The 23623-nt window shown below is 37.4% G+C and overlaps 4 protein-coding genes across 5 annotated transcripts; 3 read left to right on the forward strand and 1 right to left on the reverse strand.

Annotated features, from left to right (window-relative positions):
* Positions 1–1085: 1085 nt before the first annotated feature.
* Positions 1086–2116, forward strand: LOC18023113 (auxin-responsive protein IAA2). The gene is made up of 2 exons (XM_006406038.2): positions 1086–1409; positions 1508–2116. Exons 1-2 carry the CDS (start codon positions 1231–1233, stop codon positions 1848–1850), a joined length of 522 nt encoding a protein of 173 aa, XP_006406101.1. The 5' UTR covers positions 1086–1230; the 3' UTR covers positions 1851–2116.
* Positions 2117–13794: 11678 nt separating this feature from the next.
* LOC18023114 (F-box/LRR-repeat protein At1g48400) lies at positions 13795–15499 on the forward strand. 2 transcript variants are annotated; one of them, XM_024159754.1, is made up of 4 exons: positions 13795–14722; positions 14771–14862; positions 14965–15105; positions 15182–15499. In XM_024159754.1, the coding sequence occupies exons 1-4, from the start codon at positions 13795–13797 to the stop codon at positions 15497–15499; spliced, it is 1479 nt and encodes a 492-aa protein (XP_024015522.1). The 2 variants fall into 2 exon arrangements, with proteins under 2 accessions (XP_024015522.1, XP_024015523.1); XM_024159755.1 differs by having other exon boundaries at positions 13795–14701; positions 14777–14862.
* A 772-nt stretch (positions 15500–16271) lies between these two features.
* On the forward strand, positions 16272–19011 carry LOC18023115 (pentatricopeptide repeat-containing protein At3g23020). Its single transcript, XM_006406041.2, has one exon. The coding sequence runs from the start codon at positions 16363–16365 to the stop codon at positions 18892–18894; it is 2532 nt and encodes an 843-aa protein (XP_006406104.1). The 5' UTR covers positions 16272–16362; the 3' UTR covers positions 18895–19011.
* On the reverse strand, positions 18908–20389 carry LOC18023117 (CBL-interacting serine/threonine-protein kinase 7). The gene has a single exon (XM_006406040.2). The coding sequence runs from the start codon at positions 20330–20332 to the stop codon at positions 19046–19048; it is 1287 nt and encodes a 428-aa protein (XP_006406103.1). The 5' UTR covers positions 20333–20389; the 3' UTR covers positions 18908–19045.
* Between the last annotated feature and the right edge of the window lie 3234 nt (positions 20390–23623).

Here is a 23623-nt window from a genome sequence, read left to right on the forward strand (position 1 = left end):
AGAGCAACGACGATATTTGAATGTGCATTCAATAAATTCATGATCTAGAAGAGCACATGGAACTCAAATTCCATCCTGCCTTTTTTTGTTAACAGTATTAATTATAATAAGTAGAAATCCAAGCGAATGATACATATATATATATATAGTTTACATATAATAAACTATATACTTTAGATTCCTACAAAATAAGTTGACTCTCTAGATTATATTTTTTTACACTTTTATAGTATTATCATTTCGAAAAAATGTTGTTTTAAGATTTTTCATATATATTAAAAAAATATTTAAATTTATATTGTACCCCTTCATAAATATATATGTATATGACTTTATTTCTGTAATTAATAAGCTAAAAAAATAAAAATAAACTGATGTTAAATTAAAAAACTGCGTTAGAATAGTAAATGATAGTATTTTTTGTGAAACAAAATTAAATTTTGACAATAATACTTATTGTTAAACAGATGTAATCTTAATTTTGATAATTAAATAGCTTACAAGAAGATTTTTATAATAAAAAATTACTTTCAGATATAAAACAGACATTTTAAAAAAAAAAAATCTTTAAACAACACTTTATAATAAACAAATGGAGTAATGATTATCAACACTAATATTTCTATACCAAGATATGAAAGAAAGAAAAAAGCTTATACACACTTTAAAAAGATGCAAAACAAACAAACTTTAAGAAACAGTAAATAAAATGATATAATAATACAACCTTATTTTTATTTTTCCTGGTTGCATTATTTCCGGGTCGGCCGATAGAATTCCAATTCTCATATTCATCATTTCTTTCATATTTTGTTTTTCCTTTGGTCCCTTATAATAATTATATCCTTTGAAAAAGAAAGGGAAAGACATATCGACGGCTAAGATGTAGCGTAAGCAAAGTTGGCGGAGGCAAATAAGGAGCGTGGAATAAAGAAAGAGTCGAGTCCACATGGGCGGCCAAAGCGTTTGTGTCCCACCTTTGTCCCTTTGTCTCACTCTTGCCTTTCTTGCTCCCGACAACATCTCTCTCTCTTCCTTTAACCCTAACTTCTATGCATCTTCTTCTTCTTCCTTTATATATCTCTCTCCCCTTTTCTCTAAACCCATCATCAAACCAAACTCTCCAGCAAGAAGAACAAGAACAAGAACAAGAGAAGGATTCTGCGTTTGGAAATCACACAAGAACATAGAGAAAGAGAAAGACAGAGATATCTTAGATCTTGAAAAGCAATGGCGTACGAGAAAGTCAATGAGCTTAACCTTAAGGACACAGAGCTTCGTCTTGGATTACCAGGAACAGATGAAAATAAGCAAGAACAAGAGGTTTCTTGCGTTAAAAGCAACAAGCGTCAATTTCACGAGGGAACATGTGAACAAGAAGAGGAAGAAGAATCTACACCTCCTACAAAGTAAGTAGAGATCTGAGAGTTTTCAGTCGTTTCTTTCAAATATTATCTATATGATTGATGAATAGTTGTACTAATAATGATTCTTTGATAATTTACAGAACTCAAATCGTTGGTTGGCCACCGGTGAGATCTTACCGTAAGAACAACAACAGTGTGAGCTATGTGAAAGTAAGCATGGATGGAGCTCCATACTTACGCAAAATCGATCTCAAAACATACAAAAACTATCCAGAGCTTCTCAAGGCGTTAGAGAACATGTTCAAGTTCACTATTGGTGAGTACAGCGAAAGAGAAGGGTACAAAGGATCCGGTGTTGTTCCAACGTACGAGGATAAAGATGGAGATTGGATGTTGGTTGGTGATGTTCCATGGGATATGTTCTCTTCCTCTTGTAAGAGACTCAGAATCATGAAAGGATCTGATGCTGACTCTTCCTTATGATGATGATGATGATGATGAAGAGATGAGTTTGATGAATGAAACCCTTTTTGATTTGATTCTGATCATCGGCGTTTTAAGTAGTTGCGTTGACCACAAAAACAAATCACTTCAGGATCATCTCCAAGTGATTTATGTTTTCTTTTTTTCTCTATGTTTTTGTTTTTATTTAGATTTGAAGGAGTTTGATGTAAAGATACATGAAATTTTATGTATAATACGGACACATACATAAATATAGATGTATATGTAGGAATGTTCTTGACGAACACAGATCGTCATATACATTTATATTTTATATTTCTGAAGCTTAAAGCTAAACATTTTTTAATCCAAGTTTAATCATCTGCTTAAAGCTCTCATTAATATGTAATTTACCATTTATCGACAATTTACCGCTACATGTGATGGTTTAAGATTATAACTTAAATACAGAGGAAATGAAATTAACTCAAATCGGTCAACGATTTTGTGGAGTTGACTTCCACTCGCATCGTCTTCTTCCTTCAGCTGTTCCCTCTCTACATCTCGCGTTGTAAGCTCTTCTCCTCCAATTTTTCGTTGTGTAATTGCTTAATGGATGTTGTTGCAAATGGGTATTTTTCGTTTGATTGTTTTAATCCAAAAAATCTCGCCTTTGATCAGTTCCATATACTCTGTTCTACAAATTTTGGAAGAAACCTTACGAAATTGACAGATTAAGAATTAATGATTTTGTGAGATAATGAGTCCGATCCCTTTATCTAAAAGATTGATGGGTTTATGTGAAAAAACTCTGCTTTATTACTCATTACAGTTGCAAACGAAATCGAAGATTTGTGTCCACTGATTGTTCTGGAATCGAAGAAGAGTATGATTCCGAGAAATCGAAGTTACTTGAAGATTTCATGTGTATACCCAACATTGATAAAGCTTGGGTTTTTAAATCTGATGCTGGTACCTTCAATTTCCTTGGTTAAGTGGAGAATGGAGATCTCAGTGTGCTTCTTTTTTAATCTCTCACTCACATAAACTGATAATTGGATACATTTTAGGTTCTCAGACAATGTTTGCTATGAAACTCATGTAGCTTTATGTTACCGAAGAACCTTCCCGTTCCAAACCTGTCTTTAACCATCTGGGTTATAAGAAAGGTAATTCCTTAGGTCAAGGAGACTGGGAAGAGGACTGGGGAGAAGCATATGCTGGAAAAAGGCAGTCTGTGATGTTTGTTATCGATATTAACAGGTCAGGTAACATTTGTTATCCTAGTAGCTCTTTTCTAAGTGATATTTCTCACAAAACATGGCTAAACAGATAGTTTTAGTTTGATCTTTTCAATACTAATTCTGTCTCTATACAAGTTTTCTTCTCTCAGTAAAGATTGGAAGTACTTTATGTTTTTACCCTCAAAGAGTGCTGTTGATTCCGGGGTTCATTGGGCGACTGAATCACTTCACAGGATTGACTGGTCAAGTAATGATAATCTTTTTGAAACAACAAATACTATTGATGTGGTGAGATTATATGATATTTGTTCTCTCTCTGTCCTTTTAAAGGCTGAAGTTTCTTTAGCTGGTTATACTTAGGGATATTTTAGATTATGTTAAATTTACTATAAAATGTATTCTCTCGTCAATATATTTGGTAATCAAACACATCCTTCTTTCTTCTCTGTTGTTTGATATGCGTGTATATATATATCTTATAATGCAGATTAAGGTAGTGAAATGTGCTGAGAAAGGTTGTTTCCTAGGGCTGTGTACAGTTCCAGGCTTTTGAGTGATCCATGACTATCAGATGAACACGCACTGGTATTGTAAAGCAGATATTAGAATAGATGGTTTAATCAAAACCAGATATTAGAATGTTGGTACATTGTATATCTGGTGTATATAAGGAAGATTGTAATTGAGAAATTAATCGAATAACAGAATCATTTTTTCTTCTTTCTTCCTCGATATTTCTTCTTCTCTAATAGTAAATTAGTAATTTTTGCCAAATCTGTCGAGGTAATACACATTTTCAATAGATATGTAAATCTAGAAAATGTTATGTTGTCAAAGTAATGATATAACTATCAAGAGAGTTACAAAGAAAAGTGCTGTGAAGATTTGTACTCTGTTCCACACTAAAGTTGCCACCTTTAAAGTGTTTAGAACTCTCTCTTCTCTCTTAGGAATTGGTTCTCTCATTTGTGTTTGTAAAATTACGTGTGGAAATGTAAATGACACAAGGAATAAACGAGTTCACGCCCTTAAACTAGGATTGCTATGTCTCGCCGGAGAAGGTTCCGGAAAATCCACTCAAACCGAGCTCTTAATCACTTACAATCCTCTCTATACCAATGCATTCACACAAGCTTACCTAAGAAAAAATGTTTATTTGTATTTATACCGAGAGAAAACTTAGTAACCAAGGAAGATTAACCACAGATTTTTACTTGAGTTAACTCCTAGATTCTGTCTCTTAGTGATGAGCAGATAAGGAGGAGTTTCTGCAAACTCTGATCCTCCAGCCTCAACGCATGCTAATTTCTCTTATGCTTGTGAAGTACAGGTAGTAGGAAAACGTCTTTGTCTTGATAGGTGCTTTGTCTTAGGATAAGAAAACTTCTTCTTGGAATCTTCAAAGTTTTTTCCCTCTCTCTGTTTTGATTCAAACATGAAACAAATCTTTTGTCTCGGAAAGAGACTTGGAAACCTTCTGTCTAAAAAAAAAAGCTTTTGATCATAAGCTCATTCAGTACATATATTCATGTTTGAATTTTTTGTGGTTTCAAACTAACCATCACTAGTGAGATATAAGAGACATAGGAGACATATGACGAAAACAAAAAAAAATTCAGATCAATTAGAAAAGAAAAAAAAAATGACATTGAAAGGCAATGGATTGGAACGAAGCTCTTCACCAATAATCTGGAGATAAAAACAAACAATTATTAATAAAAAATCAAGAAAACCTCATATAAAGTTTATAACATGCCCACCAACAAGATATAACGACACTGAATTAATATAAAATGAAAACCAGAAGGAGAACCAATCACTTTGAACTGTACATAAATAGTGCAAAACAAACACAAAATTAGATAGATAAATACCATTTGGAAAATATAGTTTTGTTAATCATTGTAACTGTGATAACTGTGAGCACCCCTAGTTTTTTTTTTTTTTTTGCAGATTTCATAGCCCATATGATATGATACAATAAACAATCAACTATGTAGCCTATTAGTAACCAATATACACATAATGTGCATGTTGCTATGTCTAATAAAGAAAAGGGTCATTGAATCTAAAAGTTTGTGTCAAACTATGAATCATGATATGTTCTGCAGAATAAATTTTATAATTATATATAAAAGAATACCAATGCAGTTGCCAAAGAAAACTCTTTCACTGAGAATCTATAATTCATATGAAATTATAGTTCATTAGATATTAGGTCTTTTGTCATGATCTGTCAGGGACAACAAAAAATGAACTAATTGACCAGAAAAACTTAATCCATTTCGTTTTAAGTACCACCATCTTTTCTTAGAGTAATCATGATAATTGGGCGTAAGAAGCTATCCGTTAGTAATTGGAATAAAAGCGGGATCACACCATGACAACACATAAATTTTAAAATATAATAATAGAAGAAAAAGTGGATCATATGGAATCATTATTTCTTTAACAGTTGATCATTTTATCTCATTTCACTAATCGTTCCACTTATTTTAATTTATTCCATTCATAATTATTCATATTATTCAAAAATATTCCTTTAGATAAATATCAGTTACATCCTAGATTAACTGCACTTACAGTCATATATCACTTAATTCTGTGGTATTTTGTTTGAGAAGTTATAAAGAGATACAAGCTCTTTTTGGTTTTGTCGACATAAGATTAGCTTTCTCAGGATTCTTTACACGTTTTCTGATGAAATTTTGTGAAAATTTGGAAAACAAAACAAAAATTAGGACTTTCTTTGTGAAAAAAAAAAACAAAAACAAAAAACAGAAGCACCTTCACCCGATGATCATTTTTTCTCATCAGATGTCTCTTATATGGCACGTGTCTAAGGTGTCAAACCACCATATTTATGTACCTCTGTATATCATTTCTGTCACAATAGTTTTGGTTCTTGAGCGACATTAAACACATTCAGTGCAGGTTAAAACTCTCACTTTGTTTCTTTTGGCAGTTAATGATCTTCGTGTTCCAGGATCAAATCGATTGCAAGTAATATCCTTCCGGGGTTACAATTTTGTAGACAAAAACTCAATAGCGCGATGAGATGGTGTTTAATCTGCTGTTGTTTAAACATGTAGTAGGTGTGACATCCTAAAAAATCAGCCTAAACCCATTAAAACCAAAAGAAGAAAAAAAGTCCTAAGTTTGAGTAAAAGTATTTTTGTTATTTTTACTCCACTTTAGACATAAGGAGCTCGATGATAGATCATAGTTTTTATGGTTTCTGACCATGATATAGGTCTTATTTATAGAGTTTTTTTAGTGTTTTTCGAGTCTTTTAGAGTCTTTACATGTTTTAGGTATGTTTGGAGCTTAATTGGAGATTTAGAGCATTTTGGAGCTAAAAAAGGAATCAAATTCGTGAAGGATGCTTTTATGTGCCTTGGTGTTGCTCGACACCGATGTCATGAAAAAGGAAAAACGTGATTTCATCTAATTTCTGAAGAATCTGTGAAGCCTTGAAATCTTTAATATTTATAGAAATGTCCAAAACGTGTTTTTAGATTTAAGAAGGGTTTCTGCCTCCTTTATCGACACTTTTACTTTTAGAGAGGAAACTTTTGTCTTAGATTCATCTTTACTTTTGAGAGCTTTTGGGGAGACAAGTCTGAACTTTGTTCGTTTTGAGAGAAGAATTCGAACCCCTGTTATTTATTCAGTAATTTCTTATTGCCCTTCTCTATATAAAGACCTGTTACTCTCTGTTGAGAGCCACACAGAGTTAACACAGTAAGACTCGATAATAACCTCTACAATATCAGTTTAAAATTTGTCCGAGTGGGGGTTTTTCTGAGTCGCTTGCCAGCAACTCAGATCGAGCTAGGTGCCAATCTTTATACCTCTGGAAAGATCTCGCTGCAAGGAATCTATAGCAGTTTGCATATCATAAATCCGAGTGCCAACTTAAGAGAGGATTTATCGTCGATCCAGAAGGACCCAGATAGCGGTCTACATAACGATCTGTAAATCTCAGATCCTTCTTTCCAAATCAAATTTCAGATCCAGTTTCCGAGGGCTTGGATACCAACTTCTGTTCTTCAGACTCGTCCTTGTGGTGTTTTTAAGGTGAGGACTAATGTGTAGATTCATTTGATGCATTAGCTGATCTAGTGATAAGTGTATACTTGGAATAGATATTGAATATAATTGATAACTGAAGGTTGTAAATTGTTGATTCTTAGTTGATATTAGATGATATGATCGTGAGTTACCTGGTTGATAGGTTGTTAATACTTAATACTTGTAGCTTGACAGTTTTGTTTGATGGCCTACAGTGAGGGACTGAGATTATGAAGCTGTATATCAAGAAAGAGCAGATGAGCCATTGTCAAACCCTGTATAGGGCTGTGGCATTGGGATTAATTGTCGAATCCTGAGATTGGGCGGAGGCATTAATCGTCAAACCCATTTATGGGCTGTGATATAGAATGAATACCTTAGACGTAAGTTCATTGGGAATGTGTTATAGAATCTCTAGGTTAATTGTTATAATTGAGTGATTATCTGATTATGAAATATTATAATTATATTATATAATAAAATTAGTTATTATATTTTAGGTTGAATGCTGTGTGGGTTCAAGGTCTATATTATGAATACTCGTATTACTATATCATATAATGTGTTTATCAATCTTGTGTGCTCTTTAAGTGCATTCTCACTGAGTATGTTTTTCCCGAATATTTATCCATCTTTTCTTTTTCAGGTGAGATATAAGAGTAGTATTTGTGGCGGTTAATATGGTGTTGCTTTCGGAGACTATGAACGTATTTTATTTAATTATTTTTAATAAGAATTTTAATTATATTTATTTTAGTTTTTTTCAAATATTTAAAAATTCGGTTTATTGTTAAGACGTTTTGAATTTCCAGTTTATTTATTTTTAATAGAAATTTTTAGACAATAAATATATTTTTAATGAGTTTGTTATTCTTTTTTAAACCTTTAAATAAATATAATTTAAGTTAGGTTTAATGTGCAAGATTAAAATGTCTGAACTGGGAGAAGGAGTAAGTAGTCGAGACTAAACTTTAGCATTCCCCAACGATAATCATCCTCTTGAGTCTTGACAGGTAAAAAAAAAAAAGGAAAGCTGTGTTTGTGTTTATCTGAATAGCTGAAAAGCATGTTCTTGTGATCATTCTTATAACTCTTTCTAACAATGTTTGTGGCGAGAAAGTTGATTCTTCTCATTCATCGTATGAACATATATACATCATCGTTGTAAGCCCTAAAGAGAATATTCTAGACTTGATGTCCAAGATACGCTATCCCAAGATAATAGGAAATACAATCTAATATTTACATAATACTCCCTTAATACTCCCCCTCAAGTTGGTGCATGAAGATCATGAATGCCCAACTTGCGAAGTAGAGAACTGAACTGTGGATAGCCAAGAGCTTTGGTAAGAATATCGGCAAGCTGATTAGTCGTATGAACTTTGAATGTCGCAATAGAACCGGCCTTAAGTGCATCTCGAACATAATGACAATCTACTTCAATATGTTTAGTCCGCTCGTGAAACACCGGATTAGCAGCAATATGCAAGGCAGCCTGACTATCGCAAAACAGAGCCATAGGGTCACTGTGAGGAACTCCAAAACAAGAGAGGAGCTCACGATCAGATTCAAGCTCACAAGTCGTTAAACGCATAGCGCGATATTCCGCTTCAGCGGTCGATAAAGAAACTGTCTCCTGCTTCTTCGTCTTCCAAGCAATCGGAGAACCACCCAGTTGAACCACATATCCCGTTAGCGACCTTCGAGTAAGAGGACAGGAGGCATAGTCAGAGTCGCAGTAAGCCGAGAGCTTAAGATCACTTCCCGCAGACAACAAGACGCCCTGACCTGGGCAACCTTTAAGATACCGTACCACACGGATCGCAGCAGCCCAATGTTTTGCCAACGGCTTGTGAAGAAACTGAGCCAGAATATGAACCACATATGAGAGTTCCGGTCGAGTCACAGTAAGATAAACCAAGCGACCGACAAGACGTCGATATCGGTGAGGATCAGTGTATGGTCCTTCTTCTGGAACAAGAAGATGGTGATTCTGTTCGAGTGGTGTGTGAACAGGACGACCAGCCAACAAGCCACATTCCGCAATGACATCCAATGTATACTTCCGCTGCGACAAGTATATGCCCTCCGGAGACCTTGCCACTTCGATGCCAAGGAAATATTTCAAGGGACCCAAGTCTTTCATCTTAAAGCATTCACTCAAATATCCTTTAAACTGAGCAATCGCTGTAGAATCGTTCCCACCGATCAACAAATCATCAACATAGACGAGAACGTATAACTTCATATCACCACGAGCCAAGTAAAACAATGAGTAATCCGAATAAGTCTGAACAAAACCATACCCAAGTAATGCTGTCGTCAACTTCGCAAACCAGCACCTCGGAGCCTGACGCAAGCCATATAGAGATTTGCGAAGTCGACAAACCTTGTTCTGTCCAGAAGACTGAAACCCCTGAGGTAACGTCATGTACACCTCCTCCTCCAAATCACCATGAAGGAATGCATTATGCACGTCCATTTGGTGAACATCCCAATTCTTGACCGCGGCGACTTTGAGAAACATTCGTATAGTCGTCATCTTCGCAACCGGAGCAAACGTTTCTTCAAAATCTTTGCCCGCTATTTGTCGATCACCACGCACCACCAAACGTGCTTTATAACGCTCGATTGAGCCATCAGAATGATATTTGATCGTATAGACCCATCGACACCCAAGTGCTTTCTTGCCCGGTGGAAGTTCTGTGATATCCCATGTGTGGTTAAGTTCAAGTGCTTTAACCTCCACATCCATCGCATCACGATACACCTTTTGTTTAACAGCATCGGCGTATGTTTTTGGTGCCACGGCAGCAGTAACCGCAGCCAGAAAAGCCCTGTGTTTTGCAGAAAAACGATCACAAGTGACATAGTTAGCGATCGGGTAAAGGACCGTACCTGAGGAGGAAGACGCTGGTGGCGGGGGTGGTGTGGAGTGTGAGGAGTCAGTAAGACAACGTGCAGTATAAACCTGAAAGTCGTTCAGTTTCTGTGATCTAGTTTTAATGCGATGCCCTCTGCCAAGTAGTTCTTGCGGTGGATCAACTGTCGGAGCAGCAACCGTCTCAATCGCATTTGAGCTCCCCCTGTCTATCGGACCCGATACAGACACATCTACTGGCTCAGTAGATGATATAACCGCTGGAGCCGGAGTCACAACATCATCATCAAACCACAAAGTATCAGGTAAAGGAGGTGGAGTCGAGGGTTGTGAAACAACAGCAAATGGAAATTCAGTCTCGTGGAACACGACATCGCGAGACACAAAATACTCTTCGGTTTCAAGATCAAATACCTTCCAACCCTTCTGGCTATGAGGATATCCCACAAAGATGCATCTCCGACTTCGAGCACCGAATTTATCCTTATCGCGCGACAACTTATGCGCATAGCATAAGCAGCCAAAGACGCGCAATCGATCAAAGTGAGGAGGTGAACCATATATCATCTCATATGGTGTTTTACCTTCTAAAATTGTCGATGGTGTCTGATTAATCAGATGAGCTGCAGCTAAGACACATTCGCCCCAAAAACGAATCGGTAAACTCGCCTGAAACATTAAAGATCGAGAGACATTGAGGAGATGTCTATGTTTCCGTTCGACATGCCCATTTTGCTGCGGCGTCGCAACACAAGAAGTCTGGTGGAAGATACCTTCTGTTGCAAAGTATGATCGCATACACATAAACTCAGACCCGTTATCACTACGGACCACTTTGACAGCTTTGTTAAATTGTCTTGAAACCATATTAATGAAATTTTTTAATGTCTCAGCCACCTCACGTTTCTCTTGTAGGATATAAACCTGGACGGCTCGGGAGAAATCGTCGACGATGGTTAAGAAGTATGCTGCGGCAGAAGAAGAGAGAGTTCGATATGGTCCCCAAGTATCACAATGGATTAAAGCAAATAAATCGGCAGCTTTATTAGAACTCTCTTGAAAACAATCACGGGTGTGTTTAGCCCGAAAACAAGTATCACAAACGACTTCTGTGTCTATAGGTTTCCCAACATCCACATGACTCGATAAAAACGATAAAATCCGATAATTCGGATGACCCAAACGACGATGCCATAACTGACGTGCATCAGAACTCGCTGCCTTATGAGCTTGTGCACTAACAACTCCTCGAAAAACATAGACTCCATCACCCTCCTCACCCGCACCAATCAGCGTCTTCGTAGTACGGTCCTGCAAAACACACATATCCTCAGTAAAAGTGATAGAGCATTTGATAGCTTTTAACAACTTAGCAACAGAAATCAGGTTGCAATCTAGCTGAGCAGAATATAAAACTCCACGAATCCATAAGTCACCGCCCAAACAGAGATCTCCTTGTTTCGTCGCAACAGCTGAGTCCCCATCAGGTAAGCCAATTGAGCAAGGAAAAATGTCGGTAACATTGCTCAAGAGGTCTACATTCCACGTCATATGGTGAGAGGCACCTGTGTCTATAATAAATTTATCATTATCTGGCTTACCGGTTAGCTTATCAGATGGTTCAGGCTTTGGTGCATTGTGGAGAAACTTTACCACAGTCGTCCATTGATCGTCGGTGAGCTGCGGTAAGGACGAACGGTCAAACTCTTTATGTTGAGCCTGATTTGCAACCGGAGCGGCTACTGGTTGGTCGTGAGCTTGAGCTGCGTGTGCACGTCCCTGCGGATTGGTTCCGCGACCACCTCCACCACGACCATAGTTGCCCACCATACCACCACCACGACCTGATCGTCCACCGCGCAGTCCTCCTCTACCGCTGTTGCGACCTCGTTCACCCCACCAGTCGGGATACCCCTTGAGTTGAAAACAGTCAGATGCTTCATAACATACTTTCCGCAATGAGTACATGTAGCATCTTTGTTTCGAGAAGGCTGAGCCGGTGTGCTTGCGCGCGCCGTAAAACCAATGGCTTCTGTAGCACCTTCTCTGTTTCTCATCATCGTCTGCTGTCTTTCTTCGCGAACAATTCGCTGATACACCTGTGCAAGCTTTGGTAGTGGCTCCATGCTATTGATGGTGGAGCGCACTGTCCCAAAACGTGCTGTGTCCAATCCGTTGAGAAACGTGTTGGTTTTCTCCTCATCAGCTTCCAATTGCGGCGCAAGCTCTCCACAGCTACAAGTACGAATTGGTTTGTAAATAGCCAATTCGTCCCACATCTTCTTGAGTCTCCCAAAATACACCATCACACTGTCACCGTTCTGTCTGCAGTTGGCGATATCTGCACGAAGCTCACTGATACGCGGCCCATTGCCTGCAGAAAAAGTCAGCTTCAAATCCTCCCATAGAATACTCACTTCATCCACCATCGTGATGGTGGTGCGCAAGGTTGGCTCGATCGTGTTCATCAACCAAGCCACCAACATGGAATTAACCACATCCCACTGCTCGATCTCCTTAGCCGTCGTCGGCTTCGTCACCGTTCCATCAATAAATCCGAGTTTTCTTTTGGTCCGCAAGGCATTCCGCACGTGCTTGGCCCAATCTTCGTAATTCTCCCCCTTAAGCTGTACCGTCGTAATCAAGTTTCCCGGTCCATCGGAAGGATGCAGGTAGAACGGAGAGAAAGAGGCCTCCGTCTTGGCGTCCGCCGCTACCACTGCAGCCACCCTTCCTGCGTTTTGATCGTCCGCCATGATGCTCTGTTTTCTTCTTCTTTTTCTCGCTGTTCTTCAAATTTTTTTTTTTTTTTTTTTAAGTAACCTGCTCTGATACCATAACAATGTTTGTGGCGAGAAAGTTGATTCTTCTCATTCATCGTATGAACATATATACATCATCGTTGTAAGCCCTAAAGAGAATATTCTAGACTTGATGTCCAAGATACGCTATCCCAAGATAATAGGAAATACAATCTAATATTTACATAATACTCCCTTAATACTTTCCATTACAAACAATTAATTGTATTTTGACATAGAAAAAACAATAAAACTATGTTAAAAATAATTAAAGAAGGAAAGTATACATATATTGATTATCTTTTCTTTTAAAAATTTTATTTACATTATTTTATTGTTTCCAACAAAAAAGTTTATTTTCTGTTTATAAAAACGTTCTCTGTAGGCCTGCCCTCGAAGTCCATCGTGAAGCGAAACGAGCTTTTCCATCTACCTCGTCTGCGCAGACATCTTCGTAAGTTTTATTCTTTTGCTTGGTCCAAAATTGATATCTTCCTGAATTACCTACCCCTCTCACTAGGTTTAAAGGATTGGTTTATAAGATTCGAACAGTTTGATTGCAAAAGAAGGAAACTGATTGAGTGTTGTTGGAATAAGCTTGAAAGAAACTTGAAGTGCAAGTTTCCTGATCCTAATCAAAGTGTGTTTCTAGAAGGTTAAGATTAGAAAATAAAATTTAGAAGTTGTCTAAAAGGAAATTTAGGAGTTATCTAAAAGGAAATTTAGGAGTTATCTAAAAGGAAATTTGTTTATCTATTGGAATTAGGAGTAAGCTAATCCATTCTCTATATAAAGAGTTGCAGAGTTGTTACAAACACTTATGAGTTGAGAAAGAGAGAGATTTGAGAGCCTTTAGTTTTTGAGTGATTTTTCTAAAGGTTAATAAAAGAGAGTTCTTCTTTTATAAATCTGTGTTCTTAAACTTCTTTGAATTCTATAAGTGTGTAGAGATTACAAGTCGAAATTTTTATTAGTGGGCTATTATGGGGTGTAGAGATTCGATCAGCAATTTGCCAGACGAGATTCTTGGCAAAATCCTGTCTTTACTTCCGACAAAAGAAGCTGCTTCCACATCGGTTCTGTCAAAGAGGTGGAGGAATCTACTGTGTCTCGTAGACACCATTTGGGTCGATGAGTCGATGACTGTGTATGCCAACGGAGAAGAAGAAATAAGAGGGTTACGTGGTTTGATTGATTTCGTAGACAGGACACTTGCTGTGTTGAGCAAATATTCTCCCATCATCAAGAAATTCTCATGCTCTCTGCGTTCTATACATGGAAATGAATTCTATGTGAACCCTTGTGTCAACCGTTGGATTTGGACTGCTATTGAACGCGGTTTATTGGAATTACACTTCCACGCCTCACCACCGTGTGTTCTAGGGTTAGAAACTAATTTCTTAACGAGTAACACACTGGTTAAGCTCACACTATCTGGTAATTTTATTCTTGAAGCCGAGCGTGTGTTTCTCCCAGCGCTCAAATCACTCACTCTCTTAGAAGTTATGTTTGAGTTTGACCACTATTGTCGGCTCGTATGGGGCAGCCCCTCGCTGGAAGAGTTACACATACGTGATGGTGAGGCACGGCTATGTCGCGGTAGGGATGTGAATAGTGCATCCATTAAGCGACTTGTGGTTTTTACCGATCAGCCAGACCTTCAAGATGCTCACGATATCGTTTTTTTTGAAGCACCAAGTCTTGTCTACCTTGACTACTCTAGTTATGTCTCGGAAGAGTATCAGTTTACTGATTTGGATTTGCTTGTCGAAGCCAGGCTGAATATCAAATTATGGGTGTCAACCAACGATTATGATGATTATGATGATAGTGATGATGATGATTATTATTATGATGATGATGATGATGATGATGATGATGATGATGATGATGATGATGATGATCATGGTGGTGGTGGTTATTACGAGGATGATGGTGGTAAAAATTTTGTTCATAAAGCTAAACCAAAGGCTATATTTGGTGATGTTACGGGTCTAGTTGCGGGTATAGTCAATCTTACGACCCTTCACTTGTCTCCTGATTCCCTCGAGGTCAGTTTTTGCTTACTTGTAGTGATTCTGAAGGTCTCTCTCACTTATATATCTATATATATTTGTATGGTTTGATATTGGGTTGTGTTTTCATTATTATAGGCGTTTCATTTCTGTTGTAAATCCATGCCGGTGTTCAACAACCTCCTTAATTTATTTATTGAGAGTAACAAGGAAAAAGGTTGGCAAGTTATGCCACTTCTGATCAAGAGCTGTCCAAAATTGGAGACTTTAGTCATCAAGGTAATTTATTATCGAGAGATTCTTTTCTATTTTGTTGTTTGTTGTCACAAATTTTGGTGGTACCTCTTGTTTACAGGGTCTTGTGCACAGAGTTACAAATAGATGCGGGGATGCATGCGCTTGCATCCCTAAGAAGAAACAGGAGAAGAAGAAGAAGAACGTGGTGAAAGAGGAGGCATCATGTTGTTTATTGACATGTCAAGTGAAGGTGTTAGAGATCTCAGAGTATGGAGGTTCTCTTCAAGAGCTGAAACAGATGGGACACTTCTTGGGCAAGCTGGAATGTCTTGAAACAGTGAGAATTGGTGTGGACGCGTCCGAGAGTAAGTTCTTGCGAGCTAATGCAATGGCTCTTCCCAGACTTTCATCAAAGTGTAACATCCAATTCATATGATTTCTTCTTCTCCGTGCTACACCTCGTGACACCTCAAAAGTGTTAATGCATGAAGGCTTTAATTATGTCGTCTATAATCGTTTTGATTATGTTTTCTGTGACTCTCTTGGATTTAACTGATCGTCTTTTTTACATTGCATGAAAGCATTAAATTCACCAACTCCATTCTAGTGTCTATTAATTAACCAAATATAATTGTCTCGCAAACACCCTTATCGTATAGTTTTATATACATTGACTCTAAGCAGAACAATGACATTGAACTCTTTTAAGTACAACATGAGAGTTAATGTTGCAGCTCTAAAACATTAGCAAGACGAAACATGATATTTTTACAGTAAAATCATGATTGATTATTAGTATTCACAAATCTGATGTCATGATCCATATAATACTCACCCAAGGTTTACCAACAGATACATGTTGATAAGAATCCAGACAATAGGGGAGTGGAGTTTCGAGTAAAAATATTTCAATGCAAAAATTAGTTTTCTCTTCACCGAGTTGGATTTCCATTGTACTAACAGAATCGCAGTATATCACATAGCTATCTCAGGGTTCTTGATGTTATATGATATAATTTTGGGACTATTTAGAAAACAAAACAAACATAAGGACTTCCTTTGTGATACTAAAAAAATTCCTTCAAGGGCTTAAAATATAAATTCCTCTCTCTCTTTTCAATCAGACAAGAGAGGGACAAGTGCGCGCGCAATTATATCCATTTGCAACTTTGCCAGAAAAAAAATTCTCGTCGGAATTCTTCAGCTTAATCACTTTCGCACGTTGAAGTAAATACTGTTCGTCGCAATTGGGGGTGCATAAATCTGGTGAATAAACTAAATGCTCGTCGCATCTGAAAAATGTTGTTGAATCTTCGTCTCGATGGATGTAGCTTACACGTTCTCTGCTCCACGAAAACCTTACCGATCTTCCCTCTCGATAAAGTCCCATCCTTTAAGAAAGTGAAGCAGAATTACGTACCGGGAACCCACGACGGTGACAAAGGATCCCAGAAAAGCACCAGACACTGCGACCGAGGAGGAATTGGCACTGTTGCCCACGAAGTCATAGCCGGAAAAAACCTTCTTATTGTAAACCCAGGTGATAATATCATCGTAAAATCAAGGATTTGTGATGGGTTTGTTGATAAGAGAGCCAAAGATGCCGGAATCGGTGGGAACGGTGTGTTCGGTAAAGTGCACGCCAAGTGTTCGACGAAAGGTCTAAACTACGGAGGATGTATTCCCGCCATTTTAGAGGCTCTGGATCGTGTTGAGGATGTTGAAGAGGCGTTGAGTCCATGGGCGGAGAGGCTTAGCAACAAGGAGAGGACGATTATTTTGAAGGAGCAGACGCGGTGGGAGAGAGCGGTGGAGATTTTCGAGTGGTTTAAGAGCAAAGAATGCTATGAACTGAATGTTATTCATTACAATATCATGCTTCGGATTCTTGGGAAAGCTCGTAAATGGAGGTATGTGCAGAGTCTATGGGATGAAATGATGAGAAAAGGCATCAAGCCGATTAATTCAACGTATGGGACTCTCATTGATGTTTATAGCAAAGGCGGGCTTAAAGTACATGCGCTTTGTTGGCTAGGGAAGATGAGCAAGATTGGGATGCAGCCTGACGAGGTTACAACGGGGATTGTTCTTCAAATGTATAAGAAGGCAAGAGAATTTCAGAAAGCAGAGGACTTTTTCAAGAAATGGTCGTTTGGGATGGGAGACAACAATGTGGAATCTCATGTTTGCTTGAGCTCTTATGCTTACAACACGATGATTGATACGTACGGTAAGTCCGGCCAGATAAAAGAGGCTTCAGAGACGTTCAAGAAGATGCTAGAAGAAGGTATTGTGCCAACCACGGTGACTTTTAATACCATGATACATATGTATGGCAACAACGGTCAGCTTGGAGAAGTGAGTTCCTTGATGAAGATGATGAAGCTTCAGTGCTTACCTGATACAAGAACATACAACATTCTCATTTCGCTTCACACGAAGAACAACGATATTGAAAAGGCAGGGGCCTACTTCAAGGAAATGAAAGACGCTGGGCTTAAACCGGATCCTGTAAGTTACCGCACCCTACTCTATGCATTTTCTATAAGACATATGGTTGAGGAAGCTGAAGAGCTTGTAGCGGAGATGGATGGTAATGATGTTGAGATTGATGAGTACACGCAATCCGCTCTCACTCGAATGTATATAGAAGCAGAAATGATTGAGAAATCATGGTCATGGTTCAAAAGGTTTCATTTTGCGGGTAATATGAGTTCTGAAGGCTATTCAGCCAACATTGATGCCTATGGTGAGCGTGGATATCTATCAGAAGCCGAGAGAGTATTCATCTGCAGCCAAGAAGTGAACAAGAGAACAGTTCTTGAGTACAATGTGATGATCAAAGCGTATGGAATCGGTAAAAGCTGTGAAAAGGCGTGTGAATTGTTTGAGAGCATGATGAGTTATGGGGTCACACCGGATAAGTGTACATACAACACTCTTGTACAGATCCTCGCGAGCTCTGACATGCCTGATAAAGCCAGAGGCTACCTGGAAAAAATGAGAGAAACTGGATACGTGAGCGATTGCATACCTTACTGTGCGGTAATATCGAGCTTTGTGAAACTTGGTCAGCTCAATATGGCAGAGGAAGTGTATAAAGAGATGGTTGACTTCAACATAGAACCCGACGTTGTTGTTTATGGAGTCTTGATCAATGCCTTTGCGGATACAGGAAACGTTCAAGAAGCTATGAGTTATGTAGAAGCCATGAAAGAAGCTGGGATTTCAGGAAACTCTGTTATACACAACTCTCTGATCAAACTCTACACTAAAGTCGGGTACTTGAGTGAAGCTGAAGCTATATACAGAGAGCTTCTTCGATCTTGTAACAAGACTCAGTATCCTGACGTATACACATCGAACTGTATGATCAACCTGTACAGCGAGAGGTCGATGGTGAGAAAAGCAGAGGCGATATTCGATAGCATGAAACAGAGAAGAGAAGCAAACGAGTTCACGTTCGCAATGATGCTGTGCATGTACAAGAAGAACGGTAGGTTCGAAGAAGCGACTCAGATAGCGAAACAGATGAGAGAGATGAAGATTCTCAACGATCCTTTGAGTTACAACAGTGTTCTTGGTTTATACGCATTGGACGGGAGATTCAAAGAAGCTGTCGAGATTTTCAAAGAGATGGTTTTGTCCGGGACTCGACCCGATGATTCGACGTTTAAATCACTTGGAACCATTTTGATTAAACTCGGGTTATCGAAGAAAGCTGTTCGTAAGATCGAGGAAGTGAGGAAACAAGAGGTTAAGAGAGGATTAGATCTTTGGATCTCAACACTTTCGTCTCTTGTTGGGATTCAAGATTGCGATGAGCTTTAGGGTTTAAGAGTTGTTTTGGTAGATGTTTAGCTAAATCAATGTATATAAGAACCGTTTAAAAGACTATGTAAATCTTTGAAACGGGAGATTATACAAAATTGAACAAAAAAAGAAGCAAGAAAAAAAACTAAGTCCACACGTCACAAAATATTTACATGACGTCATTGTGCCATGAGAGAACTATGTCTTCAAGCTCAGTAATCAAAACGGACCACCGTGAATCTTCTTCTTCTCCTTCGACAACTTTCACTTCAACCACCACAACATCCACCGCTACCTCCACCGCCTCCAACACTATCGCTGTTCTTCCTCTTCCTAATCCAACTATATTCGCTTCTCCTTCTTTCTTCGTCTTCTTCTTCACTGCGTAACCTAACTTCTCCCCAATCGCTTTCGCTTTCTCCTCTACTTCGACGGCGGAGACTTTAGCTGTGAATCTTCTTTCTTTCTTCTTCTTAATCTCAAACAATCCGGAGAGATCTAGCCCCGACGAAAACGAGATTAAATCGAACGCTGTAATCGAATTAACGCTCGGTTTCGCTTCCTTCTCCAGAAACGGCTCCGATTCGAAGATGTTGCGGTGGAATTCAGAGGTTTCTAGAGATTTTTTGAACCAGGTCGTCTTCATGACGGTCTCTATGCTCATCCTCGTCGCCGGATTCGGATCGAGCATCTGATAGATAATCGATTTGGCTTGCTTCGAGATCCAGCTCGGGAAACGGTAATCTCTCCGGTGAATCTTCCTATACATGGCTGCAATGTTCGAATCGTCGAAAGGAACATCTCCGACGAGAAGAACGAATAAAATCACTCCACAAGACCACGCATCAGCCTTCGCTCCGTCGTATCCTCGCCGTGAAATAACCTCCGGAGCTGTGTAAGCCGGAGTTCCGCACGCCGTGTGGAGCAATCCGTTTTGGAGATGCTCCGGCAAGGCGGATAAACCGAAGTCGGAGACCTTGAGGTTTCCTTGCTTGTCGAGGAGTAGATTCTGTGGCTTCACGTCGCGGTGAGCGACGCCGTCTTGGTGAGAGAACCGGAGCGCGGAGGCGAGTTGCTGGAAGTAACGACGCGCCGTCGATTCAGGAAGTCGGCCACGACGGAGGACTTTGGAGAAGAGCTCGCCGCCGGCGGCGAGTTCCATGACGAGGTAGATCTTAGATTTGGTTGCCATAACTTCGTGGATCTTGAGGATGTTGGGATGGTGACGGAGACGACGCATCGCGTCGATCTCGCGGATTATCCTTGGCTCCATGCCGGATTCAATGGTTCTCTTCTTCTCGATGATCTTAATAGCCACGAGCTCATCGTTATCTATGGAACGAGCCAAATGGACTTTCGCAAAGCTTCCGCTGCCGAGTCGTCGGCCGATTTCGTATTTTCCGAGGAGTAATTTCGCCGGAGATGACTGGTTTTTCCGTTGGGGAGGAGATTCCATGAAAAGAGAAGATACTGGCGGCGAGAAGAAGTGGTGCCTGAGCTCTTGAGATGTTTCAGGGACGAGTTGTTTGGTGGCTTCAGGTTTGTTTTTATAGGGGAAATGAGAGATGATTTCTTTAGTGTTGTACCGAAACTACCCTTGGAGAAATAGTTTATGATGTTAATGAGAATCTATATTACGTGGTTATACGGGGATTGTTAAATAGCTTGCTTACACACATTATTTTCTTATCACTTTGACGATAAAATTTTTGAAAAGTGATAAATTTTTCATTTTAGTTTTAAGATAAAACATCAATAACAATAGTATCCTTACTCTTTCTCAATATATGTAACTTATTAATAGATTTAAATTAGTAAATATAATAATAAATTTTTTAGTATATCATAAAAATTATATATCTTAACAAATGAGATGAATCATGTGTCAAATGAAGATTTAGTCAACAAGCCCATTTATTTTTACATAAATGTTTACCTAAGTTTAAATAAAAACTTTGAATATAACCATACATTTTACAAAATATAGAAGGCCAGTCAGCTTGTTTTCAGAACAACAGCTGTGAATTCTTAGTAGTCATGGATATACATTCACTAAACTAAATGAGAAATTATATAGGAGTTTTTAATGGAAATTTATTTATTTATAATCCTTCAAATAACATAAATACTATAAAGTGAAAGTTCAATTTTGACTTTAAATTTTAAATTTTGACCTTTAACTTTCTTTTTGGTTGGTAAATAAATATGTATATCTATATATATGTATATGTACACAAGTTTCATAGATATGTTTCTCTTTGTAAAAATCAGCAAATCAGGGTATAACACGTCGAATCATTGAAAAATATAACTAGAAAAAGTATTCAAATTCAGCAAAGTCAAGTGTTTATGTTTATCGAATAATAATGGTACTACAAAAAAAGTAATGGTACATATGATACATATAACTAGAAAAAGCTGTAAAAAAAAGTAGGAAAAAAAAACATTTTAGAATTTGTCATGCATAAACATATTCAAACTTAGGATTTTGACGATATACACATTCCATCGTTCTACTATTGATAAAAGATACCAAACATGCAAACATCATTGATATATTGTTTTAAAATTTTAACTAGTCAAGTTGTTTAATATATGTATAGGTAGTAGTGAAATCATAATTTTCGAACACATGAAGAGATAGTTATGAATATAATTTTTATGTACAAAATTAAGTTTCGAAAGTTTAGACAAATTCTCAAATCATATTTCATTTTATTTTTTCATATTCTGCACGTGAAGAATTTTCGGTACACCTTGCATACTCAAACTTCACCAACCCACACAATTTGATTAAGCGACTAAATAACTCTAATTAATTTATCACAATAATTCTATTGGATTAGATATTTTCCTTTGTAAATCAATATAGTTGGGAAAGTATTCGTTATATAATATGCAATGCTCCAATAGTTATAATATTCTGGATCTGAAGTTTTACATCTAGCTAGTAGAATCACATGTAAGATCCATAAACTTATTTGAATCATATTGTGTATGTGTGTAGCCAAAATGATATGTCTAGCGAATGTATTGCTTATTTAGTCTTATAAACTTCTTTATAAAGTACACTCAACTTTATACATCACGATATTCTCTTACAAAATATCTTAAGGTCTATATCACAATAACTATTCCACTAGTGAGTGCTTAAATACTAATCATGAAAAAGTAGAAGTAATCACTATTCCAAAGAGAGAATATAAATCTTGATGTTCATCATTATCGTTGTATCTATTGGACACTTGGTGTTTGAGTTTGATGTTTTATTTAATTAAATTAATTTGTCTTCCATTTAGCAAAAAATAAAAGAAAGCTGTGTTCCTACTTACAACGGTCCTTATGTGTCCATCTTTTTCTTGTTAGATTCTCTCCTTTCTGTTCCACTTGAATACAGTATTTAGTTAACCATCATTAACTGTGGTTTAAGTATTTCACAGTAAATTGGATTATAAAACTAAGGGTAGATAAGTCATTTACTCAACGCGCGGGCTGATAATTGGAGGCTCTTGTGCCCACTAACAAACCGTCAAGATTGTTTGGAGGTTGTCGATTGACAGATGGACGGCATTGCTTCGGCCATGTCAGCGTATACCTTGGGACCATTGTGGGTCCCATGAGATGGTGGAGCAAAATAAAGAATACGAAATTGATGTTTTTAAAAATTTGTGTCAAAGTTATAAGATTCATAAGAAACATACAACGAAGCTTGGTTATTTTATTCTCCTGAGATTTTGACTTTGCCAGTCCACATTCCACAATGGCATTTTCGTCCCCACACTAGAACTCACTAATATCAGTCCATAATAAAAGATTACATTTACATGGAAATTTTTACGCATATGCATGATGATAGCATATTAGAACATTTTCTGATACGTATCTTGAAAACTATTTCTATATAATAGGAATATAAGATGTAGTGGAATTGTATATGAATATGTTGTATCAAAATATCTTCTGCAGTTAGCATTCGTAATAGTGAGTGGTCAGACCATGTTGCAATTTTTTAATAAAAACATATACAAAGATTTTGTGAATTTATTGAGATCTAAAATCAAGGATTGAAACGGAGGAAGTTTATATAAATATTAACATTTTTAGAATATTCACACATCAAAATATGTAAATTTTATTATATGTGCTCTTTATTGATATACTAAATTAAGTTTTCTCTCTAATTAACATGTTGAACTAGTATGAATAAAAATGACTTTTATATGAAAATCCGGATTAAAAAACAGAAAATATACTTTTTGTGAATTAAAAGTAAAATTTTAAAACAATACTTATATGAAATTAATGGAGTAAATTTTTTGCAAAATTGAAGTATTTTGTACAGCATATTAGATTTCATGCATTTTAAAGAACAAACTTTCTAAATATGTTATTTTAAAAATGATATTTAGAGAATATTAAAATTTAAATTTATAATTTTCTCCAATTTTATTTGGCATGCACTTACATGCGCTTAACAATCATGTAGCCATGTAAACAGGGATGACTTGTGGGAAGATGTGCTTGGAGGGTTTCAGGGAAACTAGTGATTTTAAATACTCTTCTTTTATTTATTTTCGTTAACTTGTTATTAAAATACGTGCAGATGATCGGGAAAAAATAGATATAATTGATGAAATTGGGTCGAGCGACTCGAGCTAGTAGGAGTTGTCTTAAGTAGACTTAATTTATTAAGACGGCTTATTGAGAAGAAAAATTGGGGTACGATACGACCATTAAACTTTCAAAG

This window comes from Eutrema salsugineum, unplaced genomic scaffold, assembly GCF_000478725.1.
Source record: "Eutrema salsugineum unplaced genomic scaffold, Eutsalg1_0 scaffold_13, whole genome shotgun sequence".
NCBI lineage: Eukaryota > Viridiplantae > Streptophyta > Magnoliopsida > Brassicales > Brassicaceae > Eutrema > Eutrema salsugineum.

Coding starts and splice junctions, on each gene's coding strand:
- LOC18023117 (XM_006406040.2), bottom strand. CDS start 20,332: ATGGAATCTCCTCCCCAACGGAAAAACCAGTCATCTCCGGCGAAATTA.
- LOC18023113 (XM_006406038.2), top strand. CDS start 1,231: ATGGCGTACGAGAAAGTCAATGAGCTTAACCTTAAGGACACAGAGCTT. Junction 1,410..1,507: donor GAATCTACACCTCCTACAAA/GTAAGTAGAGAT, acceptor GATAATTTACAG/AACTCAAATCGTTGGTTGGC.
- LOC18023115 (XM_006406041.2), top strand. CDS start 16,363: ATGTTGTTGAATCTTCGTCTCGATGGATGTAGCTTACACGTTCTCTGC.
- LOC18023114 (XM_024159754.1), top strand. CDS start 13,795: ATGGGGTGTAGAGATTCGATCAGCAATTTGCCAGACGAGATTCTTGGC. Junction 14,723..14,770: donor TGATGATGATGATCATGGTG/GTGGTGGTTATT, acceptor TTGTTCATAAAG/CTAAACCAAAGGCTATATTT. Junction 14,863..14,964: donor TGTCTCCTGATTCCCTCGAG/GTCAGTTTTTGC, acceptor TCATTATTATAG/GCGTTTCATTTCTGTTGTAA.